Raw genomic sequence first — 19295 nt, 5'->3', positions numbered from 1 at the left:
CTGTATCAGTTGTATTCCAATTTATTACTTTATTATAGATTTTTAAAGTGTTTTACGACGTGATGCCGATAAATATCCTCTTCTAGAAACCACTCTAAGCCTAAAATCAGGAATCCGTTCCCTAACTCTTATACAACTGTTTTAAAGAAACGAAATTAATTTTAAGCTTTAAAATGTTCCTGTTTTTATCCAAAACGTGTGCTTCTTTAAGTCGAAGCACATTCTACCGCATATTCCTAAAAAATATGTTAAAAAACTATGAATTTTTCGTGTTTGCACAATTGTTTCAGTGTAGATAAATTGGCTTCTTTTGTGAATAGTCTGTATATTTCGATGCCAAGCTATGTAAATACGGCTTAAAAATTCCTTCTAGACATTCTACAGATGGCACTAGAGGTTTCTGGGCAAAATGGGGGATGCGCATATATTGTTAAATCAGAGGAAAATATTCTTCTTAATTATTTTGCGCCATTCCGTCAAAACCTCACAATACTGGAGAAATTTGTCTGTTAATATAAATTATGTATTAATATATTAATTATCAAAGAAAATTGTAGAAAATGTTATTTTTTTAAATCAAAACCCAATATTTGATGAGAAAAAAAAATTTGCGAAGAAATGTTCCACTCTTATTTAGACCCGTAAAAAATCAGTTGCCAATTTAAATAAACCTCATCGTGAGTATTTAATAAATAAAAAATTAGATATCCAGATCTTTCATCAACATTAAATTTGATACATCCTAAAATTCATTAATTGCGACTCGAAAGTCATTTTCCCATCAAATTATCCAATTTTCCATATGTAGAATTTATAGCAAAATGCTCTAATGAAATAAATGTCAATAACAGTTTTGATATCAGGGCGTAGCCCCTGGGCCTTGTGGCAAAACGGAAACTGTTTCGAACAGATTGTAGAATGAAAACGCAGGGCACGGTATTAAAAGGCGTAATTTTGGACCACAATCACATCCGATTAGCCCCCCGTTTCGGATTAATTAAGAAGTAATACGGAACTGTGAGGGCATAGGTAAATGGAAAGTGTTTGAAATAGTGCAGTAAGAGTATTTTTCGAAAAATGTTTACAATAAATAAGGATTTTCACATTTTAAAAACGATTTTCGTATGTTTGTAAAGGGTGGAAGTCGGCATTATTTATGTGGATATTTTGCCTAATAAGTAGATTCACGATATTTATCAATTATTTCCTTAATATGGTCAGTTAAAAAAATAGCCAGGTATATTTGACTAAAAATGAATGTTATTAAAGCTATGGTTTTTCGCCAAATATTACCATAAAAACAATGAAAAATGTCGAGGAACTTGGGAAGTAGAAACGCCAATAAAATTTAGAGTAGCGATTAGGGAAAAAGGTTTCGGAAATTTTTCGTGTTATGTAGGAAAAATAATTAAATTTCATAATGTCGGAACATACATTGAAATTGGGAATGGAGTTAAGAAAGAATAAAAAATAAAATTGAAACGAAGATTAAAGACTAACTATTATAGTAATCTTTCTCACCTCGATTCAGAGTTTCAAAATCACAGGGATTGATCAACATTAAACAAGTAGAGATATTTTTGTGATACTCTTAAGTTATAATTAATTAGATGCTGATTGCTGATTTATTTTGGGTCTTCGTCTAGTCTTTTCGTTTCTTAAAATTCTGATTTAATTTCTTGGCTTTTGTACTTTATAGATTCTAAAAAGTTTCATGCGCAGTTTGCAGTTAAACGATTTGTTATTATTATTTTCTTAATGCTCCAAGATACCAACCCTAATCGTTATTAATATTTTCTTTATTTTTCTTCCTTTTGCTACTGATTGACTACTGATTAAAATAGCAATAATAGATACATGTTTTCTCAAAATTTCAGGAAACACTGATTTTGATTGTAATTTTATAGGTCTGGTTCCAAAATCGTCGGGCAAAATGGCGCAAAACGGAAAAGTGTTGGGGCCGAAGTACCATAATGGCAGAGTATGGACTTTATGGGGCGATGGTGAGGCACAGCCTGCCGCTACCCGAAACCATCTTAAAAAGTGCAAAGGAAAACGAATGTGTAGCCCCATGGTTGCTAGGTAATCCTTAGGCAGTATGTCTTATTTCTAACTTGGCGGTAAAGTTCGATAGGAACGATTTGGCAAAATTACTTTTTTCGATGTCTTTCAAGTGTTCAATCAATGGAGCAAATTCTGTCGAACTTTACATGTAGGGTATACATAATATCATCAAATTTGAACGAAAACAGTCAGAGACCTCTATCGATTCAGTCGCTTTGATGGTTGCAACAAGACAACTTGCTAATATCCGCGTCTGAATGCATGTTCAAAGTTCCAAAGACAACGCCACATCTTTCAATAATCGAATGTCGGCTTACTTAAATTGCTGCTCGAGGGCGCCCAGATCATTTTCGTAGCAATTCGTAGTCGAAGTCACGTAGAGTAGCCTTGTAGTTCTGTAGTCCGTAGCAAGAACGCCAACATCAACCGCACTACCGTAGTTTCGTAGCGGGATAATGCGCGATGTTGCCGCATTGGTGATTCGAAATTAAATTTTACATCGCAACTCGTTTCCAAATTTTCCCTTAATAAGCAAATAAGAATCAAAGAGTGCATTCTCTGCTTCCAATTCAAAAGAAACATGTAGCATCAACACCACAAGCCTAGCAATTCGCCTGATTTAGCACCAATAGATTTGGCTTAACATTTACTGAAAGCCACCAATTAATATACAGTACCATCACCATTAGGCAGGTTCCTAACGGTAAATTCTTGGGTCTTTTCACTCGCGATAGACTACGGTGAATTATATTTTTTTTAATTTAATTAAATGGGTCAAACTTATTTATTTAAGTCATATTTAGATCTAATTTCCATTAATAAAATATATTTCGTGGCAATAGACTGGAAAGCAATTAGTAATATTTTCAGTTGGACAAATTAGTTAGATTTATTTTTCTTATTGGTCACAAGCTTTCTGTTAGTGATAGAGAAATTTTTGGTTTCATAAGCACCAATCAGAGACTTATGTTCACTAAATACGTCTTCAAGGCTGTAATATTGGGTGAAAACATCATGCGTGTTTATATGATCAGAACTAAGGTCAAGTAATACGGAAATATTTATGTTTTTACAAGGATTTATGGCAATATCCATAAATCTATGAAATTCGTGATTTAAATGCCTTTACGTTACAAGTTTCGGCTCACTTACAGAATATTAAGTATTATAATAAAGTAAGAGAAATTCTACCTTACGAAGTTTAGCTTTAAAATCAAAGCAGAACATTTGGAATTTGAATGCTGGTTTGACAGTTTCATTTATTTTATAATTGCAAAATTTCCTGGTTAATTTCCTAATACTATTAGCAGAATGCCACTTTTGCAGGATATTATTCATACTTTCCCTATACCGTTTTTTCTTCACCTTAATTTTCCTTAAAATAACCTTCAAAAGAAGGGGTTTTCTACTAGACTAAGCAACACGTGTGTTGAGTATTGAGAGTTGAGTAGAAGTTGAGTTGAGTAGAAGAATGTTGGCAAATTGATTTGTTAATTATCATTCTTTCAGTTCAAGACGGTTTCTTAAAGCTGTATATTTCTTTAAACACATTATTTATGTATCTATATATTTTTTACTAAATGTTGGCGGCTATTTAAGTAACTAGATTATTTTGCATGGAACAAGTGCGATTGATTCAGAAGTAAATGTGGAAATTTAAGTGCGGTAGAGCTACCAAAAAAAAAATAATTCCACACCTTTTTCGGAAGTGGATGTAACATGCATGAATGAACCTGCATGAATGGCAATTTGCTAAAAACAGTTCCATCTAAGCAAGACTCAACAGTAAAACTAACAAAGCATTAGTTAGCAGTAATTGCGGTTTTCGAAAAGGAAGTTCAGCAAAGTATTAATTTTTCCAACACAGGAAATAGTTAAAAAAATACAAACCACGGCTCAAATTTAGAAACAATTTTCAGAAACTCAATACTAACTATTTTTGCAGATACAGTTCTTTAATTTAAATAAAAATAAATATGTAGATTTGTATAGATATTTCATTTGTTATTGAAGTTTTTCAATCCAGATTCTTACGCACTCAATTTAATCTCAATCCAATTAAATTATTAAAAATTAAATTGCTCCATTTAAAATTTTTACTTATATTTGTTTATTTCTTTTTAATACGTTTTCCTGAAATTAAGTTGCATTATTCAAAAATAATCACCAACCAATTTCTTGCCTTGAAAAATGAGAAATACATAAAATTAGGTCTAAAACTTGTGTTTCAACATCCGTATATCATATCTTAAAAAGACAAGATGATTAGAAATACTGAAGAACTAAAGTTTCCGAAAAAAATGCAAGTTTATAAAAATTAAACCCTGGTGGATCCTAAGCAAACTGATTTTGTGGTAGAAACAAAAAAAATATGTAGGGGTAAATAAATTACAAAATGAATGTTCTGGTATAAGAAAAGTAAAATTGACAACCATAGAAAAGAATTTACTATTTGATTGCATTTGCCTGAAATTGCATGAAAATCGGAAAGAAACATTTTTGTAAGAACAAAAAGAAAAAATCAGATAATTTCCTTTTGACTGTCCTTCTGTAAGAAGAATTTTTATAAGCAAAATTGTGTAAAACTGTATTAAAAAATCTCCTACAAAGTTGCTCGAAAATCGGACCTAACAAGGAAACTTTTGTAACGAGGTGGTCAAAAAGGAAATAATCCGAAGAGCAACTACTAAAATATGGTGATTTAAATGAATCAAAAAAATAAGGAAAAAAACAAAGGCGAGGAAACATGGAGCTCATGATGACAAGTGTAAAATTAAGAAAATGAAACATGAATGTATTGAAACTTCGAAAATTAGATGAGCGCATATGAAAAATTTTACAAGTAAGGAAACTAATTTATCAAATTAAACTACTTAATAATAAAGAAAAGTGGAAAATGATGCACTGCTTTTGCAAAATAGAGTGGAAAGCTAAACGCAATAATATTTAAAATCGAGTAGGTACACTTAAAAAGCAATGTGTCCACTAAGATATAACATAAATTACACACTCAATCTGTTTAGATCTTCAATCTTACTAAAAGACAAATAATGCAAAAAAATCAAATGAAGGCTTGTAGTTAATAATACTGTAATAATAAGCGAAGAGGAAGAACAAAAAAACTTCAACATCAGCAGAACAAAGTATACAGTAATAAGAAAATAAAACCGGGCAATATTGTTAGTGAGGAAAGTGACTGAAGCAACAGAAATAGAAAAGCATGAAATAAATCAGTTAATTGCAATGAATGTTTCAGTAGTAAGGGTTTATTGGGAGCTAATTTCGCACCTGGTTGTTCATAAAATCCTTGTAGATTTTTCATGGAGGCAACTCGAATTTTTCGAAACTCTAAGATCCTACACTCAGAATGCCTTCATTAACGGCAGCATTCGTGCAAGTAAGAGAGTTCAATAGCTGCAGCTGCGTACCCCAATTAGAATTGCTTGTGATTCAAATGAGTTTTTTTTTTCAGCTCTAAATCTGTTACTGGCCAGATGTGCTAAGATAATTCCTCAATCCCAAAACACACAAACTCATTAAAGCTGTATTAATAAAGTTGTCTATCTGATGCATGAGCTGGGGAATATTGAAATTTATTCATGTAGTTGCTTGCAATACATTGAAAAACCAATAATAAGCCATATCTCTGAACTTTCATATTATTCATTCGTCGGAAGGTTGTTGTTAAATCCATATAGATACAAATGGCAAAGTTCAGGTTTCAGGCAAAATTTCAGGGTTAAGCATGAATACTGCCATAATTAATGCTACCATTGGCTTCATAACTTGTTTCTTTTTGTTGTTATGGCCTGATCATATACGCACGGCATTACACGATGATAAGGCTTGGAACTAAGCCATTGCTTCAGATAGTCCAAGACAGTCGAAGCTTTTCCGCTGGCAACAACGCGTTGCTTACAATTTTTCTAATTAATGTTACGGCGTATGAATCTAAAAACAGTGCAGCTGCCTCACGACTCACGATTGTGTTGAAATCGTTGAGTAACTATAAAGTATGAGAATGCTTGTTGCTTGCTTGCTTGGCTACCTGTTCGCTTACAACGATGCTCGCGAGAATTATTTTAATGCAGCACTAACATCCGGTCGCATAAACAAGTTTTTGCCACGGTTTACTTTCCATTCAATTTTCTTCTGTTAGAATAGCAGCTTATATTGAAGTATTTCAATCTCGAGCTGAATTGTCTTATGCAATTGGATACGCCTAAGAGCTATTTGAAATTCGCACTTAATAGGGATTATTGAATATGTGATCAATTTCGCGGAAACTGATAATAGTGTTGCAGTTACACTAGACCTTTTCATTGGTTTTATCAAAAAGCCTAATTTTTGAATAACAGCGACAATTTTGTTTTACTACTTTCAAGCGCGTTGAAACACGTCCTTACAACACTAGTGATTTAATGGAAGCAAAATTTGAGTTTCCTTGATTTAGTAGCGAGATTTTGCTTCAAAGGATGCGCTACGATGGGCTACTTATCGCGTCATTTAACTGGTTTTGTCGAGAATTTATTAAATGAAAGTCTCAGTCATTTTCCTAAATATCTAACCTATAGGTACAGTCTCTGGAATAAGACTAAATTGGACTGTATTTCGATAACCTTTAGGTGTGAAACTTAAAAATTCACTCGCCAAACCGACAAAAGTACAAAAGATTAAATAAAAAAGTGTCAAATGAACCAGTTTGGAAAAAGAAAACTCGATATATATTTTTAAATACGTTGAAAACTCATCATGAATCTTGTAATGTATTAAATTAAAATCGTTAAAGTTGAAATTGTTATTGGGGCATACGTTTCGGCAATTTTTTTGTTTCAATTTCAAAACACTTATATCCTTTATTTCTATTTCATCAGTCTCAAACCTGTAGATTAAATATGTACTTGCATAAGATAGGAGGAATATAATGCCTGAAAACGATCCCCATTTATGCAGTGCGCAGCGCAAGCTAAAAGAATTCGAGCAAATATGACTTTTTCGTTTTTCCGTTGAAATACTTTCTCCCGGAAATATCCAGAAATCGGTGATAATTTTCTTAATAAAGCTGGCAATATTTTTGAGTGACTATGAACTGAATACAAATTAACACTCTGTAGATTCGCGCAACCATTTGGCATAATAAGGACACAAATTAAAAACTTTTTGCAAGCTGTCTATAGCATATACATAATTATTTAAAAATTATAAACAATAAAAATAAAAAGTTTGCTTTTCTAAAAATCGCTACGATCCATCGATTTATATTTTTAAGGCCAATAATTTTAGTCAATAGTCATTTTATTCAGTTCACTACAAAATTCTAATCGTTTTTTATGTAGCATACATACAGGGTGATTCAACATTGGCGTCATTCCTCTGGAGGTGTTGTCTGGCGGTTTTAAGGCGTACAGAAAAAATAGTAAAACAAATTAATTGTTATTAAAAACAGAAATTTGCAAAAAACTATATTAGAAAAACGGCAACAATGTTTTTCAAGGTAATTTGCCTAATTACGTAAATACCTGGTGCTTCGTAATTACGAAAACATACATTTGAGTCTGTAACTCCAAAAAGTGCCTGTGTAATCACCGTATTATGCACTCTTCTCGAATAGCTTCTCGTATTCGATTAATTGCTAATTGCTCGTCGCTATCCACCTGTAACTACCTGTTAATGCCAAAAAACATTATTGCCGATTTGATTTTTCATCAACAAATTGTAGAAGAGAACTTTTTGAATATCAAAAATTTTCCTAATTCGAAGCAAAGATCGTAATTTTCCTTTTTGAATGCTTAAGTATTCCAATATGCTTCCAATTAAACATGGAACACTTTCAAAATAATGCTTAATAAAAAGGTTGAAATTCAATTTTCAACTGTTAATATCTTCTAGAAATTATCGAAAAAAAAATTTGACTATTTTTCTCGTACCTTGCAAGTGAGCCCCTATTACCCCTTTAAAGGAATGAAGTTTGAATCACCCTGTATATTGAACGGTTTCCGGAAAATTGGCATCTGGATATATGGACATTTTGTCTTATTTTTGGTCTAGGCATTATACAAGTTTATCGGCAAGTAATCACGCTGAAAGTCAGATATGTAAAATTTCTAAGAAACGAGGAGACAAATCAGTTTCACTAAAGAAAGAATAATAATGAATTAAAATCGACCCCATAAATTATAATAGATATATCGAATTAATCAACTAACGAATTTTTAATATAATAATAAATTTGATATTAACTTGAAAAAATCGGAACAGAAGTTCTCTACTTTGATTTTTGCAATGTGAAACTCGCAAATTAGCAACATACAACATGCGATGTTTGTTTGATAATATCTTATCACCATAAAAATTCAGGAACATTTTCTAAAAAGAAAGTTAAAGTTCGGTAAAATTCGCTGAATTTTCATATGATTTCAAAACAAAAAAAAACGTAACTTTAATTCGTGTTAAATGTGAAGATGAAAAGAAAGAAAAGGATAAAATAAATTCTTATGGGCAAATTTTTCTTTTGTTGTATATCAATTATTTTAATACATCATCAAAATAATGCAATAGATGTTAAGAGACGTAAATGTTATCAAATGTTTAACAAATAAATTGATAACTGATTAAAATTTTCGATATTTTCAAAAATAAAGTTACTTTACTTTTGGGCAAAACTAATATTTTCTGACAAACAAGTAGAAACAAGAAAAAAATCGGCATCCGATGATTGTATTGTAGATTTTAGAACATACATAACTTTTTATCAAGAGTAAGGTTTTTTTCGCAAAATTAATAATAACAAATTTCTCATATTACTTAAAAATAACAAAACTTGAAGTTGATCATAGTATAACTATAATGAACTTTTCTTACTGAAGATTTTTGGTATTGTCGAAAATAAAAATACGTATCTGACAATTTTTTAGGTTATGAACTAAACAGAATTTTCTTATGAAGAATAAATTTTTTTTGCTAAATTAATAAAGGAAATGTTTCCCATATCATTCATATATATATGGTGCATACTTAAGTAGACATCCTGTATATCTGCAACCGCTTGTGATATTTTAACGAAATTTTGCACATGTTAGTAGCTATCGAGTGGTCTAATTTTTACTGATCTAAAAAATTTTTCGCTCACCAGTGGCGCGCCTACCTACATTACATTCAATATTTTCGAAGAAAAAAACGGTGCGCCACTGATTTATCAAAGAATGAAGAATTTCACCCATTATTTTTGGTTCAATTCCAAGCAAAAACCAACTCTTGAGTTTTCTTCGTAATAGGATCAAATGACTACCTGCTCTCTTAGACCCTGTGTAGAAACACTAAGTAAAATAAGTTATTTATTTCGTTTTCCCATTTCAGGTATGCATCGCAAATCAATCGAGGCGGCCGAACAGCTCAAGGACTCAGAAACGACCAGCGATCATGAAGATACCACTTCGATGCGTACGGATACCAGCGATACCTCCAGCCAAAATAATCAGTCGAATTCCTCATCCCACACCCCCAATCCCAACCCGATGATCGACAGCAAAGAACAGCTGAGTATCGCAGGGGTGGCCGCTTCACAGCCACCCCAACCTGTTCCCAACCCGTATCCAGATGATCCAGAAGTGTTCCGGAACAATTCGATTGCATGTTTGCGGGCGAAAGCTCAGGAACATAGCGCGAAACTGATGAACCACAATTTGATGGTTCATTCGGGTGGGGGTCGGTCGGGTTCGGGGGGTTGTGATGCAAACCAGAACACTTTGCACCATCCTGATGGTGGTGGGGCTGAGCAGGGTATTTTTTGACATAATGAAGGGTAGTGGAGGTTTTTTCAACTTTAATATCCAGGAATGTTTTGAGCTCGGCATGTTTGGGATTAATTTATTTTTGATGAAAAATCAATCAAATTTTCTGCCCGCAAAGTCTTTGTATATAGTATAATCTATAATAATATACATAGTCTGCGTGGTCATTTTGGCATAAAACTAGAACTTCGCCTATGAAAATGTTCTTTTATGTGCAATTTCTGCGCAGTGTCTTGGTGCGAAATACTTTTTGTTATTAGTACTTATATGAATCTGTTTACTGAAATAAACGTCCTGTGTGGTTTGTGAGAGTCTTTGCGCTTTGAAAGTGCGTCAAATTATCATTTTCGCCTGCAAAAGATTAATGTTTTTAACTCATCAAACCTTTTTGGGAGCAAACCCAGCGCTTTTTTTTGCACGCACTTCAGACGCAAATATTTTTTTGGCCTTTGTAGGCACGAGCGATCATTTTATTATGCTTTACATATGCAATTAAAACAAGATGAGCAATATTTTGCACAAATGCCTGTACAATTTCCAATGCAGATGATCCAAAAACATTTTTACATCTTACATTTTAAAATTGCCCATACTTTCTCTGGTGAAAAATCCAATATTCCCATTGAATTATAATAAACTTTGCTACATTTGCCCGTGCAAATATTTAAAATTATTCGAAGAAAAACTCATTTACTTGCGATTTCGTATGCAAAACTGGCAAACGTTTCCACAAAATTAAAGCAAAGTGTTTTTTCCGGCAAAATGCATGGCCAGCATCCACTTTATAATTTTACTCGGAAAACAGATCTAAATTCAGATGTGATCAATCGTGCGATTGGCAAAGGAAACAAGTTTATTTGAGCAATGTAGGTAGCAAAGGCAGTTGACGATACGAAGATTTTGCCCAAAATTGAATAGTTTTTAGAAAATTTTTTCGTCATTGTTCATTCGTGAAAAAATCTAAATCTAATCTAATCTAAAAATTATTATTAGAATTCGATTTTATAACGCGATTTCGTAAAGTCAAAACTTCAGTTATTGATTTAAATTACTGATGTTTTGTCGTATTTATTTAGCCATCTTAAGGGCAATTTTTGTTTGATTTTCGACTAATGACTAAAACAGTTCAACATCAAATTTAGCCGAATGTGTCTAAATCAATTTGGTAAAAAGACAGCAATAAAAGAAACATTATATTCAAAATGTCTCTGTTCTATACAAAAAAGGTAAAAAATCAAATTTCTAAGCGAAATTGCTGCATCAACGTAGCTGGAAATCGGATTTCTTTTCAAAAAATGAACTGGCAGGTTTTCATTTTTTGTGAATTTGCATGTACATTTAAATACATTGTTATAAAATTCTGTGTAAATATTAGTGTAAACTTTGTTGCGTATATAAATCAATCTCAAATAAAAACAATGTTCAGTCGATTTCTTAAAAAAATGGCCTTCTGTTTAAGGTTTAGAAACATAATCATTTTCAAAATTTTTCGAAAGTGCCTTTAGCCAGAAATAAGTTCGGATCTATAAATAAACATGCATAATGAGCAAAATGAAAATAAATTTCCGACTGAGAGGGAGAAAACTAAAAAAAAAAACTTGAATGAATAACTTCAAATATATAATAAATAATAAATGAATTGCTGTAAACTACCATAATGAAATAAGGAAAATGAAAATATATTTGCAACTGAAAAAACATTCCTCACCTGAAAAAACCTTTGAACAAAAAAATGGCAACTTTTGCAGCACGGTTTCAAACTGGCTCACAATGTTTATGAATAGCAAAAAAAAAATTTGGTTAGAATTTAGTCCGCTGAAATACTATTTTTGCATTTAATATACAAATGAAGATTTTTTCGTGGCTTAAACGGGCCAGAATTTTTGTAGTTAGAAGAAATAACCTAAACTTTTTTAAAACAAGAAATTTTTGAGCTATTCATAAACAGTGTGAGCCAGTTTGAAACTGTGCTGCAAAAGTTGGCCATTTTTTTTGTAATAATTTATAGATTTAAAGGATTTTCCAATTGAGAGATGTTTTTCTAGTGGCAAATTTGTTTTTATTTTCCTCATTTAACTTGCTTGCTTGAAAGGTTGCTGTAAGTTTTGAAATTAACTTTTTTATTATTATCCAAGTTTATTGTAGATTCGAATTTATTTCTAGTTAAAAACAAAAGTTAAACAGAAGACTATTTTCTAAAGAAATCGACTGAAATTTGTTTTAATTTGAGATTGATTTATATCGGCAGCAAACAATTTCGGGGTGCCCGAAAATTCTCAAAAAAATATAAATAATGGGATAATTTTTCGTGGTTTAAACGCACTTTTGGAGTTGGAAAAAATAACTTTTTCCTTTCCTAAGAATGTTTCTAGCGCTGGAAATTATTGGTGCGTTTAAGTTGCGAAAAATAATACCATCATTTAAATTTTGTTGTGAATTTTCGGGTACTCCAAAATTGTTTGTTGCCGATATAAATCAATCTCAAATTAAAATAATGGTCAGTCGATTTACTTAAAAAATGGCCTTCTCTTTAAGGATTATAAACTTCCCTAGAAAATACGAATAATGGGATCATTTTTCGTGGCATAAATGGACCAATAACTTTTGGAGTTAGAAAAAATAACTTTCTAAAAATTTTCCTAACTCCGAAAATTATTGGTGCTTTTAAGTCACTAAAAAGTATCCCTTTATTTGCATTTAATAGTTTCATGCAATGATGATTGAAAAAAAAATTGCTTACAGTAGACACTGTGTTCAAATTGAGAATATAAATTAATAAAAAAGAGCAATTTATGTCTACTTCACACCCTAACACGCCTCTGCTCGCTCCTGGATAGGAAAGCTGGTAATTCTTTGGTGTTCCTTAATTGTTTTAGAATTATTTCCTAAAAGAATGAGCGGTTTTATGAATTCGGCAAATATAGTTTATTCTATAAGGATATTGTACGTATTGTAAATGTTGTCAATCCCCTTAAATTATCCTAAAAATTTCCCCGATAAAGTGCAACGAATCTGTGAAGCACTTTTATATATAGTAATTTATTTATGCACAGTTAAAATTCTAAGTTTTAGTCCCATAGATTTGTTAATTAAATGTTAGGAAAAGAATCAAAGTTTATGAAAACAGTTACGTATTATTTTGCAATATACTGGATGGCAAATAATAAAGTTACGCAGGAGTTTTTAAAACGAAAACCAATTTTAGTCTCTGCAAAAAGAAGCAATTGGTAAATATAGTTTGTATTATTTTAATTGCTGATTAATATAGTAGAATTAAATGTTGTCACATAAACCTGGAACAAAGAGGTTTTTATTTTTTGCCTCAAAAACGTAGTAAGATAGAAATAAGCACCAAAGGATGACAAAAAAGTTTTATCGAAAGGTGATTATTCCGACAAAATAGAAAAATTTTTAAAATAACTAAACGGCGTAGGTACATTTTTTTGCCAAAAGTATTGGACAAGTTGTCTTCCTGCACGCCACTGGGGTTAACATTTTTAGTCTATTTAGGGCAATTATGATAATGAAGGTATTTAAAAAAAAACGTTTTTTTATTTACTTCAATGTCATGTATATTGAGTATTCACTTCAAAAAATTTGGCCACGTAATTAGATAACGCTGTAGAAATATTCGCTTAATAGTCGGCAAAAAGGTGAAAATATCTTAAATTTCATGTCTCAAATAGCATCAAAATAAAATATAAATTGGAATTTGTGATTCAAATATGATAACAACTTGCCTTCAACAGCAATTGTTTGACAAAAAACTTTATGTAAATATGCATCGGGTTTGTATATAAAACTTTATTGTATACAACTGTTTTTTCCAGAAATTTTTCTTGGGTTTTAAAATAAACAGTCGACATTCTTTTCAAATTTACTTGCTGAAAATAAAAACATGACTTGAACATGAAACGTTTAGCTCACATACAATCAGAAAGTATGTTGATTTATTTTAATGTAGTTGAACTACAAATACAAAGCGCACTTTCAATTAAAACAATAACCGGAAAATACTTACTTCAGTTGCCAATTACTTCCACATGAGGAATTTGAGAGGAAAATTAGAAATACAATGTTTCCCTGAAAAACTGCCTTTAGTATAACGAATAGGTAACAACAGCGAAATGAATATAAAGGAGTATCAAGGAGAAACTTCATTCTCAGAAAAAGAGGGGACTGTTTAAGCAAATACATGAAAACAGACTTGAAAAATCTAAAACAGTTTTAAATAAACAACAATTTAGCAGAATCTGGTTCTGTTTTTCCTTACATTGAAAACATTTTCTTGTACTGAACATGTACGTGTCAAGCAAACTCTTATTCCTGGTTCAAACGCCATTAAAGAAACGCGACTGACCTCAAACACGTTTAGTTAGGCAAATAACTCATGCAATAACAGTTAATTAAACATTTCAGTTAGTTATCAGGCGAACTTCTTGTAAATGAGTAAATTTATTTTAGCTTGCTCGCTTGCTAATACTGTTGACTAGGAATAAATCAGACTTCTTCGCATTGATAAAGCTTTCGAAATTTCCCTCAGGCAGATGAAGCAGCTGGGCAACAAACCATTATTATAAGCCCTCTATTTTTAGAATGAGTTTTTATACCTGCATATTAAGCTGGGACGGAGCTAGGGTGAGAGCGGCCATTTGTCTTGTCAGCCAACTTTACCAGTTAAATCTCAAATTATCGCCACTTGAAAATAACGTAAATGTACCAATAAAGCAATTTTTTAATTAGTTTATTGCAGAGTTTTGTAACAAATTATTTTGCGCAATCAGGGTTACGTAAATAATGTTATGATCCAGAAAAGCTACTTAGGGCTTTGATTCTTTTCCTTCAAGGGTAGCTAATCGCTTACAAAAGCTGGTGTTTCGAGGTCACTTTGAAACTGTATTAAGCTCGTGACGAACGCAAGAGATTATTTTGGTCAATGTTTGTAAATGGCCCCAAAACTTTATCGCAGCCAAGTTTAATGATCTCCAGCCTTCATTGTACGTCTAGGAATTATGATGGTTTTTCTCCAACCTTAAGCCTGATATTATCAACTATAGTTGACCAAAAGAATAACTTGCTTAAAGGAAACAGGATATTGCCAGTACGCACCTACAGCTTGTGAATTTGACCTTTGTTTGTCATTGTGATTAAAATAGCACTCAATGCCATTGTCCCGTATGTGTTAAATACAGCATTTTGATATTTTCAACCATATTGGATGGAGAATGATTCCTCCTTTTTCCGAACATAACATCGAACTGATCAGGAACCAAGCAGTTTGATTGCAATTTTTCATCATTGATCTACCTATATAGTTGTATGTAGTTGTAAAAATCGATTTGCCGTAATTTGCCTACTTTCAGTGCAATAAATTTCTAGCGTAATCTAATCGGCAACAATTAGTATCGTTGGTGTGTAAATAAAATGTAATTTTTAATACTGAGTAATTTAGAGAAGCGATAATATTCTTGCTGATTAGAAGCTATTCCTAGTATAGGAATGTATGTATTAAGTACGACATTTTGTGTAGTAGATACCTAGACAGTCACTAGATTTTCATATAAGCAGCAATTTTTGGAATTTAGTTGATTTGTAGTCAATGCGAACGTCTAACAAAACATAATCAATACTTTGATTGAATTTGTTAGTAGTATGTTCATACAGTGCTATTTGAATTAGTGAATTTGCAGGCATTGTTTGAAACTGATGAGCTTTTCCATCTTTTATACCAGAAAATTTTGGAAATTTGGAAATTATTTTCCACGGTGATCTAAAATTATTTCACTTTCAAAAACGATGAAACTATTAGAAATGAGAATGAAGCTTAAACGCGACAATTTCGCAGTTTCTTATTTTTTGTTTGCTGATCTTTTGCTCTCCTTGTGGGTTTGTGCGGCTTCAAAACGTTTGTGCGGTCTCTAAAACTGTACGGTTTAGTCGTTTCAATAATCTAGTTATTGCTCTAAAGGGAAACAGCCAATTGTCAAAGTTTTAAATATTTCGCCGAACGAAAATGTTCCATTTTTAAAGTAATTTCTTGAAGTTTGTTTAATTATTTTAGGTCTACCACGTTATGCTTTTAACGATTTTCTCGTATAATAAATCAGCAGCCTTAGAGAGGAGATTTTGATACTTCGATAAAAGAAAATGTGAAGGAGGATAATATGAAAGAGATAAAAATGCGCAAAAGCTGCCTGTTTCTAAAATAAGTCATCTGAGATCTTAAAACAAGACAAATTTTAAAATTTTTTTAAACACAAAGCGTTGCTTAATTGATGACTAAATCGTTAATTTTGTTTTTTCTGTGTTTTTCTGTGCTACTTCAAAGTCATGCTTAATAATTTTAAAGTTTGTTTAAACTTTCATATAACCACAAAGGCTGAAATGTTCCTTGAAACTTTATTATTATAAAATATCATCAGCTCATTACCTTAAGTCTCTTGAGATTTTGCTAAATATTTTTCGGTGACTAAAGATTATGGGCCGAGAAGCTTATAGAGTAGAACGTCGATAATCCCGAGCCAAACGAACATTTGAGTTCATAGCAAGAAGAAATCTTGCTAAAACCGTTCATAATTTAGTTTGGTAATTAAATAATTCATGGAGATATAAATCATAAGCTAAAATGATCGTTTTATTGAAAAAATAAAATATATGCTGCTTATCTTTCCTCGAAATTCTGTGAACATTGTCACAGTCTTTGTAGTAGTATCTTTATGCTTCTCACGGTATTTTGTTACGCCAGCAAAAAATGCATTCTTGTACCAATCAAGAAGAATGACCACGTGCTATTTGCGACGTAAAGGAATCCATTTTTTATACAAGTTTGTGTAATGAAATAAATCTGATGTATGTAATCAATACATTTTTTTTCAAAGCAATCGAATTCGGATTATCGACAGTTCAAATTTGTACTACTGTAGTTTGAATCATTTTGTTTATATAAAAAATTGAGATTCTGGCAATATTAAAAAATCAAAAAACCACCCGAAAGGTTGAAGTAGCACACAAAAATGGGAAATAACAACGAAAGTTTTTCGAAAATGTACCTATGTCTTATATTCTGAACTTTAAACTAAATATATTATTATTATTTGCAAATTATAAAACCTAAAACACGTGCACACCATTTTGAGACTAAATAGATTATATGAGATCACAATCCAATTCGTATGTTAAGAACGGAGTTTAAAATGCTCTAAAACATTTTTTCTGTCATCTGTTTTGCTTTACAGTGTTTTCATATTAAAGTTGAATAAATGAAAATAACTGAGACTGTGACTATGAATTTGTAACTTAACTTGAAAATAAACAATTACACAGTAACATTTATTTAAATGACTGGAATTTGTATAAAAACGAAAGATAATCAAATCATTGTTTTACTAGTTAGTTTTGTTATTTGCTCTGATGAAAATAATATAGAATTCAAAATAATGCTTCAAATAAAGCAAACTTAAATTAATTTTCCAAAATGTTCAACACTGGCAACTACACAGAACTAACCTGTTTAAGTGAGTAAAAATATTCAATTTCATTTTAATTTATTGTAACCCATTTTTAATTTAAATAATGAATACAATTATCCGATTGCTATAAAATTTGCTCTTCACCAGCACTTTTCTCCAAACATGTGCTCTCTTTCTTTTGACCCTGCATCGAAAAATTTGCTGCATTTAGGTCAGGAAATCGTGGGGGTCAATTTCCAGTTGTTTCGTTTTTTCGACAATTTTCTAAGTTTCAATTTGAAATAAACTTGAAATTTACAATAAAAATTAGGAGTTTTTTGCACCTTTTCAAAACAACCCTATATGGCGTCTGGAATATTCTCTAATATTACTATCTTTTTGATTTGATTTTTATTTACACTACTTTGCTAATTGCTATTACCAAATTACATAACTTTGCATTTAAGGCTCTGCAAGCAAATAATTACATAATAAAACTGATTTTATTGAAATTCGGTTCCTTATCGTACTCCCAGAAATATGAATTGATCATAAACGATTGCTCAAATACGTACAAATGTTTTAAAACACAAAACAAGCGATTCCTGTTTTCTAGTATTTTGCAATAAAATTAAAACGCATTTTTTTAAATGTTGATCGCCCTGCAAAATGTATCGCTTCTTTTCACGAGAAAACTAATGGTTTCAGCGATATATATTTTTGAATAGTTGGGTGGTCAATGGTCACAGTATTTTTTACTTGTGCATAATGCTTACTTTGCTAATAATTTCCATTTCCAGCTTCGAAACGAGATATTCTACAGTTCAGATTAAGTTTTCTTTACATAGCTGAAACCCCTTAAAGAATCGGTTTATACATTTTTTTATTATTGTGTTTATTTGTGGTTTGGGTTAGTTGAACATTTGATTTAACATACATTTTCTAGTAGTTGGGCACCAAATATTTTCTTTAAAATGTGTTCTTGACGCACAGTGTATTTTTTTTAAATCTTGCCTTCTACTTCGTAGTAAAAATTCATAACTTTCAGCCCTAATGTGTTTATTTTTGCGAATAAACAATGTTTCTCATAAGGGTGTATGCCAAACCGAACATTTTCTTTACAGAGATACTCTATGAAAAACGTAAGCTGATGCGTTTTTTTTGGAAAAATTGATTGTGCAACCCGCAATAGTATTTTTAATTATTGAACCAGTAAATTTGCCCTAACACCAACTATTTTTTATTAATTTACTCAAATAAAATATAATTACTTACTTCATTAACTAGCGAATTCGGAATTAGTTGATTCATGGGGCTTTCACATTTCAATCAAAATAAAACAACATGCAAACTTTAGTCGATATACATAATAGGCTTTTGTGTTTTATGCGCACGAGACAAACGAATAAAACAATGAATAAAATACAAAGTTCACAAGCACGAAAATAAGTCGCGTATTTGAAACGGAACAAATTCTGCTTAGTAGTTTTTTGTGTTTTCCGGAGCACAGATTTTCTACTTTTGTGTAAATCTCATTCCATTATTCCTAAGAAAATTTGTGTAAAAAAATTAGATTTAAGATGCATCGACCTAAAAGTTGTACGATGTTAAAAAGTGCAAAGAAAATGACGTTACGAATTTTGAAACCTTACTATTAGTCGTAGATGCTCGTATTAAAATGTAGATAAAATCGTACTTAACTTGTACAAAATAACTATTTGATTTAAGTGACAATTTTAAATATTTGCAATAAATGTGTAATTCAAATAATATGTATGTAATAAATATATATCTATTAATGCCTTGAATGTATTTTATTTACTTTTTTCTATATTGCAGGCAAGATTAAAATATTTATCTATATTTACCTTCCAATACATTTACTGTGTTGAATAAATTCTCTAGAAGTGATGTGCATTCGGGTTTTGACCGAAAATATGAAAGGAGAATCATATACTGCTGTATTATGACATATTTTTTCAGCTTTGCGCTT

The 19295-nt window shown here is 31.3% G+C and overlaps 1 protein-coding gene across 3 annotated transcripts in view; it reads left to right on the top strand.

The window, feature by feature from the left end:
• LOC109536018 (visual system homeobox 2) overlaps positions 1-15022 on the top strand; it is a 115687-nt gene extending 100665 nt beyond the window's left edge. For all 3 annotated transcript variants that reach the window (XM_048670324.1, XM_048670323.1, XM_048670322.1), the window contains exons 7-8: positions 1908-2082; positions 9421-15022. In XM_048670324.1, coding sequence (XP_048526281.1) covers positions 1908-2082; positions 9421-9854 — 609 coding nt within the window. In that variant the 3' untranslated portion in view covers positions 9855-15022. The remainder of the gene's footprint in view (positions 1-1907; positions 2083-9420) is intronic.
• Positions 15023-19295: the final 4273 nt, after the last annotated feature.

Source organism: Dendroctonus ponderosae, unplaced genomic scaffold, assembly GCF_020466585.1.
Source record: "Dendroctonus ponderosae isolate FM_Combo_2020 unplaced genomic scaffold, Dpon_F_20191213v2 Dpon_F_20191213_1, whole genome shotgun sequence".
Classification (NCBI taxonomy): domain Eukaryota; kingdom Metazoa; phylum Arthropoda; class Insecta; order Coleoptera; family Curculionidae; genus Dendroctonus; species Dendroctonus ponderosae.
The sequence above is the reverse complement of the archived record's forward strand: the minus strand, read 5'-3'. Positions and strand labels throughout refer to the sequence as shown.